This window comes from Aquila chrysaetos, chromosome 12 (genome assembly GCF_900496995.4).
Source record: "Aquila chrysaetos chrysaetos chromosome 12, bAquChr1.4, whole genome shotgun sequence".
Lineage (NCBI taxonomy): Eukaryota > Metazoa > Chordata > Aves > Accipitriformes > Accipitridae > Aquila > Aquila chrysaetos.
The window spans coordinates 31,353,962-31,366,867 of record NC_044015.1 but is presented as its reverse complement, the minus strand read 5'-3'; the positions used below and the strand labels follow the sequence as shown (position 1 = coordinate 31,366,867).

General features: G+C 44.1%; 1 protein-coding gene across 4 annotated transcripts in view; it reads left to right on the top strand.

Annotated features, from left to right (window-relative positions):
• The window catches only part of ERI3 (ERI1 exoribonuclease family member 3), a 136,227-nt gene that overhangs the window by 9,593 nt on the left and 113,728 nt on the right, over window positions 1–12,906 (top strand). For all 4 annotated transcript variants that reach the window (XM_030034018.2, XM_030034020.2, XM_030034019.2 and 1 more), the window contains one exon: window positions 235–509. In XM_030034018.2, the coding sequence (XP_029889878.1) occupies window positions 258–509 (252 nt within the window). In that variant the 5' untranslated portion in view covers window positions 235–257. Of the gene's footprint in view, window positions 1–234; window positions 510–12,906 lie in introns of those variants that run through there.

Genomic DNA, 12,906 nt, shown 5'->3' with positions numbered 1-12,906 from the left:
AATTTAGAGCCACTTGCGGAGGTTAATTTCCAGTTGCCTGTGATTCTGGACACCTTGAGCTCAGTCCAAATGTCATCTGTTGTGCTTAGAGCAGGTTACTGTGTTATTTCAGGTTTGTGGTGCTGGAACCTCCACTGGGAAGCACAGAGGAAATCCCTGTCAGAGGATGACTGTGAAGAGATGCTAGCAGAGATGAGATGTACGTGTGCATGAGTAACGTGAGTCTGTCTTCAGTTTCAGATGCCTCTGGATGTTCAATGATAGCACTCCTCCATACTGGAGCAGCAAAGTTTCCCCAAAACTTACTTCCAAGGGCAAGACAAGCTGTGTGCTCCCTCCTCCGGGCTGGTGTTCTCAAAGGGTACAGCTCCATCGTAAGCAGGAAACTGGCGTCCCACGGCTTTGGAGCTTCCATGGCAGCAATGTCATCCTTCCCTCCACAGAGATATCACTACTTCTTAGTGCTGGATTTTGAGGCTACGTGTGATAAACCACAGATTCATCCTCAGGTAAATAGTCAATCCTGTTGAAATTATCCCCTTGCAAGTTGCTGCTGCTGTTCTGAGAGGTGGAAGGAAAAAGCACAGTGCTTGGCTCACTCGTTTTCTCTGGTTTGTCCCGCCTCCTTTCTGTTGCTGGTCCTCCAGGGCTCTTGCCAGTCACCTGCTCTCTCAGGAGCAATGCCAGGACCATTCGGTGGAAATGAAATGAAGGAGCCTGATTTCCATCAAGGAAGTGACAATTCATGTGTTATTGAAAGCATCTTTGTCATGTATGCTTGTCATCTGCCTGAACTGGTGAGGGTCTAAAAATTTTTGGCTGAGAACCTGCATTAGTAGAGTACTCATGGCAGCCTTGTTGGTTCTGCAAGGAAAAAGGCATGTTGGCACATGAATATGTGCAACATAATGGTGTTTCTAAGTAGAGAGGGACAATAGTTTGGAGCTATCTGATCTTGATGAAGTTATCTTGCCTGGGTGTTAACTCTGGAGTGTAATGAGACAGGAAGAGTTCAGCTTCAGAGAGGTCTTCCAGTGCCCTACCACCTGAGACATACAGAGATCCAGATGAAGTACAGAGGTTTTCCTGCAGACAGTTCTTCCATAGTAGTGTAGAGCATATTAGTAAATATATTTTCAGTTGTCAGCAGGATGGGCCTAAGTTTTCCATTTAAATTAGAAAACCACGCTAAAAATCAAAAAAACACACTGGTATTGGGTTGGTAACAAACAAACAGAATTTCTGAGTCTCTAAATTGAACTTGGACTTCTCAGCCTCCTCTGCCAAGCAATTGGCCTCTTACGGGTATTGCTGGTAATATATGCATTGGGTCAGAATAACTTCCGTTTGCTTTGTTTTGAATATAGTAAAGGCTAAGCGGTTTTCAGTGTGGTATCTCATTACTGAAGTGACTCCATACAGTGTGTTCGTTTCCCAGTGCAGCTGTGGTTTCCCTTGGGCTTGTCCTGTCAAAGGGATGCTGCAAGTCAGGATCAAACTTGACTTCTCTCTTCCCCAGTAGTGCCTTCGTGAGTGCCGCCTGCTTCTCATGTTTCTTGAAAAATGGACAGCAAATTCCCTGCTCTTTTGCTGGGTCTTTGTGGGAGGCTGTTGTGGCTCTGCATCCAGTTCTGCTAGCAGGGTCTTAACCACTCTCCAAGTGAGATGTCAGGCTATTTCCTGCACGCTCTGCCTCGGGTGCACAGACCTGTCAAAGCTGTAAATCGGATCTACCTTGTCCCTTTGGGTATGGGTTTGGTCTGTGCACATTTTGATGCAAAACCATGATGCATGTGGAGCTAGTTTACAGCTAGCAGTAAAAAGGAGCATGAGTGGAATATGATTACTACTGTTTTAAGGAGCTTTGTCCCCAAGTCCTTGCCAGGGAAAGTAATGGTCTGGGCCAATGCAGATCTGCTATATATTTTGTTGGTGAGATAGTACCTTTAAGGTGGAGATGTTCTTCAGTGTTGTTTTTCCAGTCTGCTGTGTTCAGTGCCTGTCTACATCATACTGTGCGTGGAAAGGGCTGTCAGTCCCTCATATCCTCACCAACAAATTAGTTTGACAAATAAAGAAATGGCTTTTGCTACATGGGAATCACTCGCTGTAGCTGGAAAGGCTGAAGGTGCCTGCCAGAGTCAGGCAACTTTATAAAATTAGACTTTAGTTGATGCCCCTACCTACATCTTACCTTTTTGCTGACCAGCATGGCTTTTATCCTCTTCACTGCTTGGCGGTGTGTCATGGTGAGCAAACTGTGCCATGTATTTCAGCGATGTTTTGTGCAAGGTTTTAGTGGCAGGATCTTTCACTGGAGCAGTGGCAGACAGGTTTTGGAGGTTTGGACTGAGGACAGACCTGAGAGCTAAGAATGGTCAGGTGCTGATCTTCGCTGTGATCCTGATCCTTTTTCTGCTTTTGTTTTAATACCTGCAAAATAGAAGTCTAGATACAATGAAATTCAAATGCATTGGAATTTGATGAGGAGGCTGCACGCACAGAGCTAAGCTGTGATCCAGGTTACTTTAAGTGGGTAGGCATAGCTGTAAATTCAGCCAGCTCAGCCTAAAAGTCTTGCAGAGCGCATTTGCCACCGTGCGGCACACTTAACATTTCTCACTAACTGCTCTTCAAAATATTCTGGCTTCTTACCAGAAACTACTGAAAGAGCTATCTTTTTATCTACACTAAGGTGTGTGACTGCCACATCTGCTCCCCCTCCCACTGTATTTACTTGTGCTCTTCTGCAACCAGCAGCCTCGCTGGCTTTCTCCCTGGGGAAGTCCTTCATGCTCATTTGGGAGGCCTGAAGACTCCTTCATTTCCATTCCCTTTCATGCTGCCCAATCGCTCTCCGAGGTCTCGTGGTATGGCCTCCATAATGGGGATCAAGGAGGGTCAAGGACAGTGGTATTCCCCTGGGAAGCTGTCTGCATCATGGCTGCAGTGGCTGGGACCACTGGCTGAGTTCCTCCTGGCTGCTGCCCTTTGCTTTACCACTTCTGGGTTGGGCGTGGAGGGTCCTTCATGTTCCCTGCCCTACACCCACAGAGGAATGGTAGCATCCTTGCAGTCCTGACTTCTGATGGCTTTCAACAGATATGCCCCTAAATCAAAGCATATGTTTATATGCACAAAGAAGCAGCTTACTTTTATGGTTTTTTTTGATATATTTATAAATAATGAGGCCATCCCAGAGAGAAAAGAAGGTGGGGGGTTTAACTGCACTGTCCTGGATGGATAGATGGGAAAACCTGAAAGAATAGAGAGGCACAGTCTGTGTCATGTAGTGTTTCAGCCAGCCAAAGGTCAGTAGGAGTTGGCAGTAAGGGATGTTTATGGCTGGCCCCTTGCATCTCTTTAAAGCTCACCTTGTGCATTTGGAATTTGATCCAAAGCCCAGTGGGGTCAGGTGGGAGCTGTTGTTCTGCAGAGGTCAGTGGACCTCGGACCACGGTGGTGGTAGTGTGCTTCATTTTTCAGCTCTAACCCTGACTTTTTTTCCTTTACTCTCTGCTAAGCGTTTGTAAGTACCTGCTGCTTTTATACTCTGTCAGCCTGTAGAGCCGGGTACATATGGTGCTTTAGCTACACAAGAGAAGACGCATTAATAAGTGGGAGTCTCGCTCTTTTGTCCTTTTGTCCTTGTATACACCAGTGTTTATGGTGGTCAGTGCTTTCAGTGACTGTGTTAAGGAGCTCCCCAGGCTCAGATCTGTGGCTGGCTGTAACCTTATTTTATTAATGCAGTGAGTGGGTGTGCCTCTTTTGGTCAGCAAGCCAAGTATCTTGCCTTCAACTTCAGCAGAGTGGATGAAAAGCAATGATTTTTGTTTAAATGTAACAAGTCTGAAGGTAGAAATCAGATCTGTTCAAAGCTGAATTTGAAATTAGGCTTCTACATAGGATGTTAATCTCTACTGTAATCTATTAAAGCCACTTAAATGAAAAACAAATAAAATTCAAGCTTTGTATGTCTGCTGCCTGGAAGTGTAAAAGAGTATCAGACCCCTGACCTGACGAAAAGAACTGGACCTAGGAGTTGCTAAGCTGCTAAATGAGCTTTTGGTAGTGATTAAGTTGCTTTTTTTCATATCAGTTTTTTCAGGTACTTGACTTCAGTGTCTGAGATTCACTTAAATTTGATAATCATTTGGGAATTAGAAATTTAACTCTTCCAAACTCTATGTAAGAGGAAGGTATGTAATGTTCAGGTCTTCTCATTGCCGAAAAAGGTTGTGACCAGAGATGGAAGAATAAGTCGTTTACAGACAATACTTTCCTTGTTCTCTTAAACAGCACATTTTAAATACAAAAATATCTTGATATTTTTCTTTAGTGTATCCTACATATTTCAGGTTTGTTTAGCATGCATTTTGATAGTTAATTTGGGGGGAATTTTTAATTATAATTACTGTCAAATGAAACTGGACATGCTAATAAATACAGAACATCACTCACCATTTTAACATAAAACCGTAAACACTGAGACTATGAATAAGCTATTCATATAGCTTATAACTATATTAGCTCAGTTACTAATTTATTTTTAAGTGTACAAACAGATCTGGATGATCATAGTATATTTCCTGATGGGCAAAAGCATATTAACACATGGGAGCCAGTCTTTCTGTAAGATAATATTATGTACAAATGCATGACAAGGTTAAATTGGGTTCAGGCTGTGTTTCCTTGAGTGCTAGTGTAAAAGAGCATTAAAGACGTTTTCCCCTGAACATCCGTCTTGTGGTTCTGGCTCGCAGTCGCGGGCCGGTGCAGCTGGAGTGGCTGCAATGATCACTGCCTCTCCGCCGCCCGTGCTGCTCTACCCGTGGTCTCGTTCCAATGGCAGGGACAACTGAATGATGTGTCTCTGCTCCCGAGATGCTGTGATTTATAGACTGACCTTGTAATGGGAATGGATGTTGATTTCCACCAAATTTAGGCCGTAGCAACAGATGTGCAGTCCCTGCCAAGCTCCCTGCTCAGGGTGAGTAGATAGGGGATAGGCAAGCCACCTTGGGAGCTGTAGCCTAGGCTCAGAGGACTTTCTAGGAGGAATATGTCCCTGATATCACAAACCTGCTGCAGGAGGAGGTTATGGAGGGACTGCTGGTCCGCTGCGAGGCATCTTCTGTGTGCTTTTGAAACGGTGTTCTGTGGAGCCTGTATCAAGGCAATCCTAGCTGAAGGCCACGATGGGAATGCAGAAGGTGGCTCACACAGTAACGGAGATTGTCACAATCCTACCCAGAGGTGGATAATGGAGATGTGCCTGCCTATTCTATCTAGACGTCCCTGCGTAGCAGCTTTCTTCTTGCATGTTTTTTGTGTGGCTGTAAAGCTCAGTGCATTAGAAATCACCTGCCAAAACCTTTATTAAGGATGATCGTGAATTGCTGAAAAGTGAAGAAACTCAGGCTTGTTTCCCATGGCAACTTTAACGTGGCACTCTTGTGCATAAGTATTACAGTGGAATATTAATCTGCAATTACCTGTCTTCATGCAGCTTAGGCTTGGGTGTAGTTTTAAATACCTCGTTCTCAATTCAGCTTCTTACAGTGTTGTTTCTAGAGGAATGCCATTAAAAATGCACGTAACACAGTGACTTAAAGTCTTTTCTTTTTCCTAAAAGTAAGTTAAAAAAAAATATTTATCATCTCTTTGCCAATTATGGCTATTGTTATGCCATTCTTTTTATGTCAGAATGCTTTAAGTTCCTAGAGTGGCAGGAAATAGTTCATATAAAAGCTGTTTCAGATGGATTTTTCTGTTTGCGTTAATTTTTTGAACAATCTTTTGAAAAAACTTTTTGAGGCCTTGTAGCTAGTTCCTCTGAACAGTTAAAAATTTTGCAGAGAGCACATGAATATCCATAGCTCAACATCCTGCAAGGTGCATCTGAAATTAAAGAGATGCCGTTCTTTTATAATCATATTTTCTGTATGTCATGTGCTTCCTTGCAATTCTGTTAGACTGTTGTGAAATCTTATTTTGACCAATATGGAGGATAATGTCTTTATTTTAAAAGATGTAGAGAGAAGACCAGCATTTCGGAGAGGCTTCTGCAGAGTCTGAGACACCAGGTGTGGTGTAACCCTCAAAAGCTGCATTCTCCGTGGCAGTCGTTTTGCCTTGGAGACCTCCCTCATTCTCCCAGTAAGTGGGGACAACCTTGCTGTGACCCATATGAATCTGACAGGGTGGGTTATGGCTTCAGGCAACAGAATTAGCTGTATTTATTTAAAACCCGATGAGCTAGAGAACATGAACAGTTACTGAACCCAAATCTCCTGGAGAGCACAACCACGAGACCACCAGGCAAGACATCTGATGTATGAAAAAAAATTCAAAGCAATTTCTTATTTAAAGATATAAACCCAGCATTATTATAGCAACAAGCCTAAAATACCAAGGCACTCAGGTGGCCAATTGCTGCAGTCCTAACCTGACCCAACCTGCTTAGCTTTCGGCTGGTTATTGACAGGCCGATGAGATGACTACTCTAAAGCAATCAGTCATGTTGCCCTTTCCCTCGCAGCGTGTGGAGACCCCACATCAGTTATGCATCCCGGCGTGCAATTCCCCACCTGTGCTGTTTGAACGCTGTATCCTTAGCTGTGCAAACATTACACATCGTTTAAGTGACAAGTTGCAAAGTTAAGTAGACTTGTTGTTACAGCAGAAAGTAGTTGAGCGGCAGTCACCCTGAAAAGAAAAGATCCAGCTAGCTCAGGAATGTGCAAGTCTGCTGTATCGTGTTTAAAGGTTTGTTCGCCTCTCCGTAAAGCCGCTGATGAGGGTAACGTGTGCTGCTGGAAATATTCACACCACGTGCATTTCTGAAGTGAAGGAAATGGTTGCCACAGGTTTGTACATTCGCTGCGCTTGTCCTGCCGTGTGTATGGCCCTGTACGGTCGCTGATGATCAGTGTGTGCCTGCTGCTCTTTTGCAGCCTCTGAGGCAGGGGGTGTATTTTGCATCCCTCCCAGAACAATGTTTTAAAAACAGGCAGTATTATTCCACGGTGTGGCATCTATGTAGCACTGCACAGGGACGCCACTTTTCAGGCTGCTGTGGTTCCTGGGGAATGGTCTTTGCTGCGTTAAGGTGGTCTTTTCTTAGTTTTGAACAAAAACTTCCTGATAAAGAGAAAGCGCAGCTCAGCTCTTTTGGTGAGAAGGGCACAGGACATGCCTAAGCCTTGTGCTTTTCTTCCCCTTTGTGCCAAGCTGGCTGTGCAACCGTCCCTGTGTTGTCTTTGTTGGTCTGTGCACTTGTTAGCTGGCAAAATAGCTCTTCGTTATGTTATTTAGTTCCTCTCTGCCAGGCAGAAATGCGCTGTCACAAGCAGCTAGTTGTGATGTCTGTAAAACCCTGGGTGTTCATTTACATGCACTAGCGTGCCCTTTCTACCCATCCCAGATGTTTTAGTGTTGCTGGGAACATTGATCATTTGTGCTGCTCAATATCAGGTGAAGAGGTTGAGTCTTGAAATGATTTGATAATTCTGCAACAAGGACTGCACAGGTTGCCTGCGGTAGAAAGGAGTGGACGTGAAAAAGAATATAGTTTAGTTGTCATCTTACAATGGAAAGGTAGTATTTGGAAATGTGTGTGTGCTGTTTTTAATGTGGTTTGAGTACTAAACTTCCCCCAAACTGTCAAGCTTGAATTGTTATTGGCTGTGTCGGTGGAGATTTTCTGGGTGGTTAAATATATGTCAGTAGTGCTTGAAGAAAGAAGTTGAGGTGTTGATGTCTGTTGGTCTATATTTCTCATCCCAAGTGTGGAAAGAGGAGGGAGGTTGTGCCTTACTCTTGATGTCTGGGTGCTGCTGGAAAGATCAAAATAGCTTTGTGGGTTTTGGCAGGTAAGATGATGCTGATGGTGAGAGGCAGGAACTAGCCTGGGAGCAAATCACTACCAACAGTTTTGTTCAGGATGGCAGGACAAGGGTTGTGAGCCACCTGTCAAGATTTCAGGTACAATGGCAGGTAGGAAAGAAGCCCCAAAGATCACAGTGATAAATTTAGGGGGGAAATGTCATTTGCAAGACATGTGGATCCTCCTTTTCTTGGCCCTGTAAGAAGGGACCTCAGCTGAGGAGGTGTTTCACTTTGGATTCCATACTGCAAAAAAAAATTGAGACTATTTCAAGAGGGTGCAGAAGAGAAACAGTGAGTGTGACCAGGGGTCTGCAAAATACAACTGTGAGTGCAGGCTGGATGGCATTGGGGTTGCGTTTAGTGCAGTGACAAGAGGGGTATATAAGATGAGGTATTCTGTTGCAAAAATGAGAAAGGCAATGTTCTGGCCTGCATCTGCTGTGGGTAGGAAGAGTGCTCATGAATTTAAACTACAGCAAGGGAAATTCTGATTAGACATTAGGAAAAACTTTCCAATGATAAGACTAATGAAACAGGAGGGTAGAGTGCCTGGGGAGCGTGTGAGTCTCTCTTATTGGAGTCTGTAAAAACAGCCTAGACAAAGTCAGAAATTATTTAGGGGGAGGTGATGCTGCCCTCAGGCAGGTGCATGGACTAGATGTCTCTCTTAAAGCTCAAGCTCCTGGAGGCATGTGATTAGATGGGAATTTCAGCTTCTATTAAAGAAAGAGAAATGGTCCCTCACCCTCACAGTTGTAAGGAAGCACCTGGAAATAAGAGCCAGGTTTGATGCCAGTGCAGAACCCAAAATGCAACACAAAATTGATCTTTGAGGAAATCCAGCCTTTGACATTAGGCTTCAGTGCCTGAGTGTTGGGGGTCAGCAGTGAGGTTCATGTAAGAGCAGGGGGAGGAAGAAACCTTGGATGTTCAATGGTTGGGCAGCAGAATTTGTCTTTACATCATCTTATCCCAGTGTTTTGTGATCTTTCCATATTCCTGCCAGTTTTCTTGTGTTTTTGTTTTGATGTGTATTTCCCTTCATGCTTTTCCAGGATATAACAGTTGTTTAAATGTATTAAATTGTTGGGTATATGCATATGTGTACTTCAAGCTAGGTAGTGCTGGAAAAAGAAATTTGGGGGTCAGTGGCTTCCCTGAAGACCTTTTGATGGGGTTAATCAGTACACAGAGTAACTTACCTAGGACAGAAGCACTGAGAGACTCCTCACCATGTGTGCAGGTGGACATCCTTTGGAAAGTCGGCATAGCCCTGATTCAGCAGAAGTCCTGCTGTCCCCCACTGCAGAGGTGTTGCCTTTATGGTACTTGTTTTGGTTAGTTTAATAAAAATTTAGAAGTGGGGAAAAGACCTATGAGGTCATCTTCGTTACTGCCCCTGAGGGCCAGTGCAAGGCTGCTCACTTGGAAACAGCTTTAGTTAAAATAATAATTAAGGCAGAGAATGGAAACTGGGGAGGCAGATCTGTTAGGCTAGTGCTGTCCTTACTATGTCCCTTTTCGATTTTAATTGCCTTGGAAAAAAAGGAAAATCACAAGGCTTTAAAAGCTCTGATTCTTCCTGCTCTTCAACCCCCGCCCCCTCCCCGATCTTGGAGGCATCAACTCTCATCTGTCAAAGTGTAAATCAGCAATTAAAACACAAACAGCGAAATGCCAAAGATGACCCGAAGCACAAAGCAACTGACAAACAAGTCCGGACAAATCGGTGGATAATTTATAAGCATTGCCCTAAAATCTAATTATTTGGCAATTCGAATTTGCAGCCGGCCAGGGCTGTGCAATAAATTTAACCCGCCATAAATTATTTAGGAGCAGCCCGTGGTGTAAATCAAAAACACGAGTGTTTGTTTAAGAAATAAGCTCCTTGTGCATAAAATGACTTTTTTTCTTTAAAGAGGGGGGAAAAAAGCATCCCTGAACAAAATGAGCTGGTGCTGTGTCCCTCCACAGAGACTCCCTTGCCTCTTCTGCTCTTACCTTTTTTGAAGGTGTAAAGGGGTCTTTTGGTAGGAAGTTTTATGCTTTTCCTTATCGGAAAAAATCCCTTTCTCTCAACGGCCTCTGCTTGTTTTTATTGCATTTTGAACAGTCAGCTCTGATTTTTATGGGCATCTTTTATTCTTGTGTTTATTAAACTTCTTCACATGGGGGTGGGAGTAAGGGATAAATTATTCTCTGGTAGTTGTTGAACTGAATAGGCCACACGGTCTTACTCAAATATTTAACTCGGTGTCCTGAAGCGTGCCCTGTCCACTCGGTATGTAGGCTTCTGGATTAAAAGGTTGTGAGAGCTGGGAAATTCTTGCTGGGCACTGTATTCTTTTCCTCTAATGATGTTAGTGCTCCCCAGATCCAAAAGAATAAGCGAAAAGATTCCTCTGTGGGAATTAGTGTAACTTCAGGTGCTTTCTTCTCTGAACTCCAGAGATCTGTCCGTTACGGGAAATTATTTAGCGAGTATAGTTGTGTGCTTGTTCATTTCTTTTATTAGCAGGAAGATCAAGACAGCTGAATTTGTGCATCCCTGCTCCGGTGTTAAGGGGAGGGGAGTTTCATTTAGGACGGTTGGGTAAGGAGAGGCTGCGTTTATAGCAGTGCTTTCACATGCCCTTATGAATTTTTCAAATCCCTCTTAAATGAAGTCCCTAGTCATTCCACAGTTACCCTGAAGCCTGCTGCTGCTCAGCCCACTGGCCTGGGACAGCCAGGTTGCATGGGAGGCTTCCGCCTGGAACCTCTTTTTTGGGAATTTTTTTTTTTTTTTTTTAAAGGCAAAAATTGCAAGCAAGCTGTCACATAGATTTGCTTGAAGTACCATGAAATCATAAATGCAAGATCGTTGTAAAGAGAATGGACCTGGTAATGGATATGTATAAGCCTCCGGCTCTGTAGGTTCCTATTGTTACAGTGTTGGGGGGCGCAGCTGAGGGGAGGGACAGGGTGCCGATGTCTTTTTCTTTAAGCGTGTTAATATTGATTTTAGAAGCTCTGTGTTCCAACAATATAAATGCAAATGCCTGTAATTGGGAGCCGCGTGCAGAATTTCTCAACAGAAAACATGTTCAACTTTTCATGACAATGAAAGGAAAATAAAAAGCTGCTTATTTATTGCTGGTGGTTTGAATCCTGGATTTCCTTTCAAGTTACTTTGCAGTGCTAAATAAAATACCTAATTGCAGCGCTCGCAAAATTCAAATGGGTACATTTGTTCTTCTGGTAGCTTGCGGCTATTTGCAGCCTCTGGACACCCTCAGCATTATTTCAGCACATCCATAACTTCTTGTTGTGCTATAAGGAAAAGCTGTGGGGGACAAAAAAAAAAGACTTAGAAGCCCCAAATACTGCTGGCACAAATCACTGCCAAAGTTGGAACGCGTAGTCAGTGTTGAAGGTGGAAATGGGTGAGGATCTCAAGGTAATGCTTATGGATGATCAGACTGATAAAAGAAAGGAAGTGTCAGTGAACCTCTCCTTTTAATTCCCTTGTGCCGCTCTCCTCCACCTTTCCCACCTGGGAAGAAGCAGTGAAGGTTCTTGATGGTGGAGATGGAGCTGAGCGTGTTGAGCTCACCGGGCTGCTGTGAAACGTGAGAGAGGGCCCGGCTGCCTTCCTTCATCACGGTCTGTTGGGGGGTTGTGTGTGTGTGTGTGTGTGTGTGTGTGTGTGTGTGTGTGTGTAAGTGCTCACCATTTCATAATAATTACTAATGAAATTCTAGATCTGTAATAACATTTTGGATATCTAAAACAAACCATATGCTTGTAAAAAAAAAAAGGGGGGGAGAGGAAAAAAAAGTGGAAACAGATCAACTTTAAGCCATAAATTCCTGGTAATAGAGGCCTCTTTTTTTTTTTTTTTCTTTTCCCCCCTTTCTGTTTATGTTTGATAGATATTTTTGTTTCTGCAGGAATGTCAACTCTTAATTTCATGATGTATCATGGGCTTAAGAAAATTGAATTTAATAAAGGCAAAAGATGAATGGCACCTTTAAAGGTCCCAACACTTGTCTTTATTAGCAGGACAAACTGCAGGGTCTCCAAACACTGCTTCTCTCCAAATGAAAGTTTAAATGAAAAGTACAGCAGTGTCACAGGTTAAATTTCATTGCAGGACTGGCTAACGTCGTTAGTGAGGAGTGGGGCTGATTTCATGGGGCTGGTATCTGTTGCCTTAGATACCAGTGGAGCAAACACTGCCAGAGACTGGAAAAATCTCCGCTATAGGAAGCGTGCAGATAAACAGCCTTTTGGGAAAGATCCTTTACCACTGGCTTCAAAAACTGACCAAATAAGCCCGAAAGAGCGGCTGCGCTTTCTCCCAAGATGCTCAAGTCCCTCCTGGGGTTCCACCCCCGCTCCTGGCCGCACGCTTCCCACAGACCTGCAGTAATTCTGGATGTTGTTAAATTTTCCACATTTTTTTAGTACAGCTTTTTATTTCTTCTGTCTGTCTTAATCCGACCCTCCTGGAAGTGCTTTTTGCCTTTGGTTCTGGAAGGCAAGCGACGCCTTTGTGTATCAGATCAGCGGCAGGGCTGTCTTTCAGTCTCGCTTTGCATCCAGCCACTTGATGGCCCCTGAGGATGTTTCTGGTCCCTTAGGACCGATCTCGGCATTGCAACGCAGCCCTGCTGTGAAATCCAGCTGGTGCATGTCCCTCTCCAGGAGGGGGAACACTCGTCTTACCCTGCCGTGGGCTTGCCCGCTTCCGTGGTCACCCCCTGGGTGGGATGCAGTCCTAAGGGGCAACGAGCCGCCCCAGCCGGGTTTGAAGGATGGGGTGGTGTTATCCTGGGCTTAAGCTTGGCTCTTTTATGACGTCCTGTCCATTGGCTTCAAACTTTGCGGTCTGTTTTCCTTCCGAACAGAAATTTGCTGCTTTCAGAGCCTATCTGTGGTAGCTCTTTTGAAAGGAGGATCAACTGTGTCCAGTGTTTCTTACTCAGATTGAGTTTCTCGTGTTTCCATGGGTCCTCCTGGGTGGCTGAA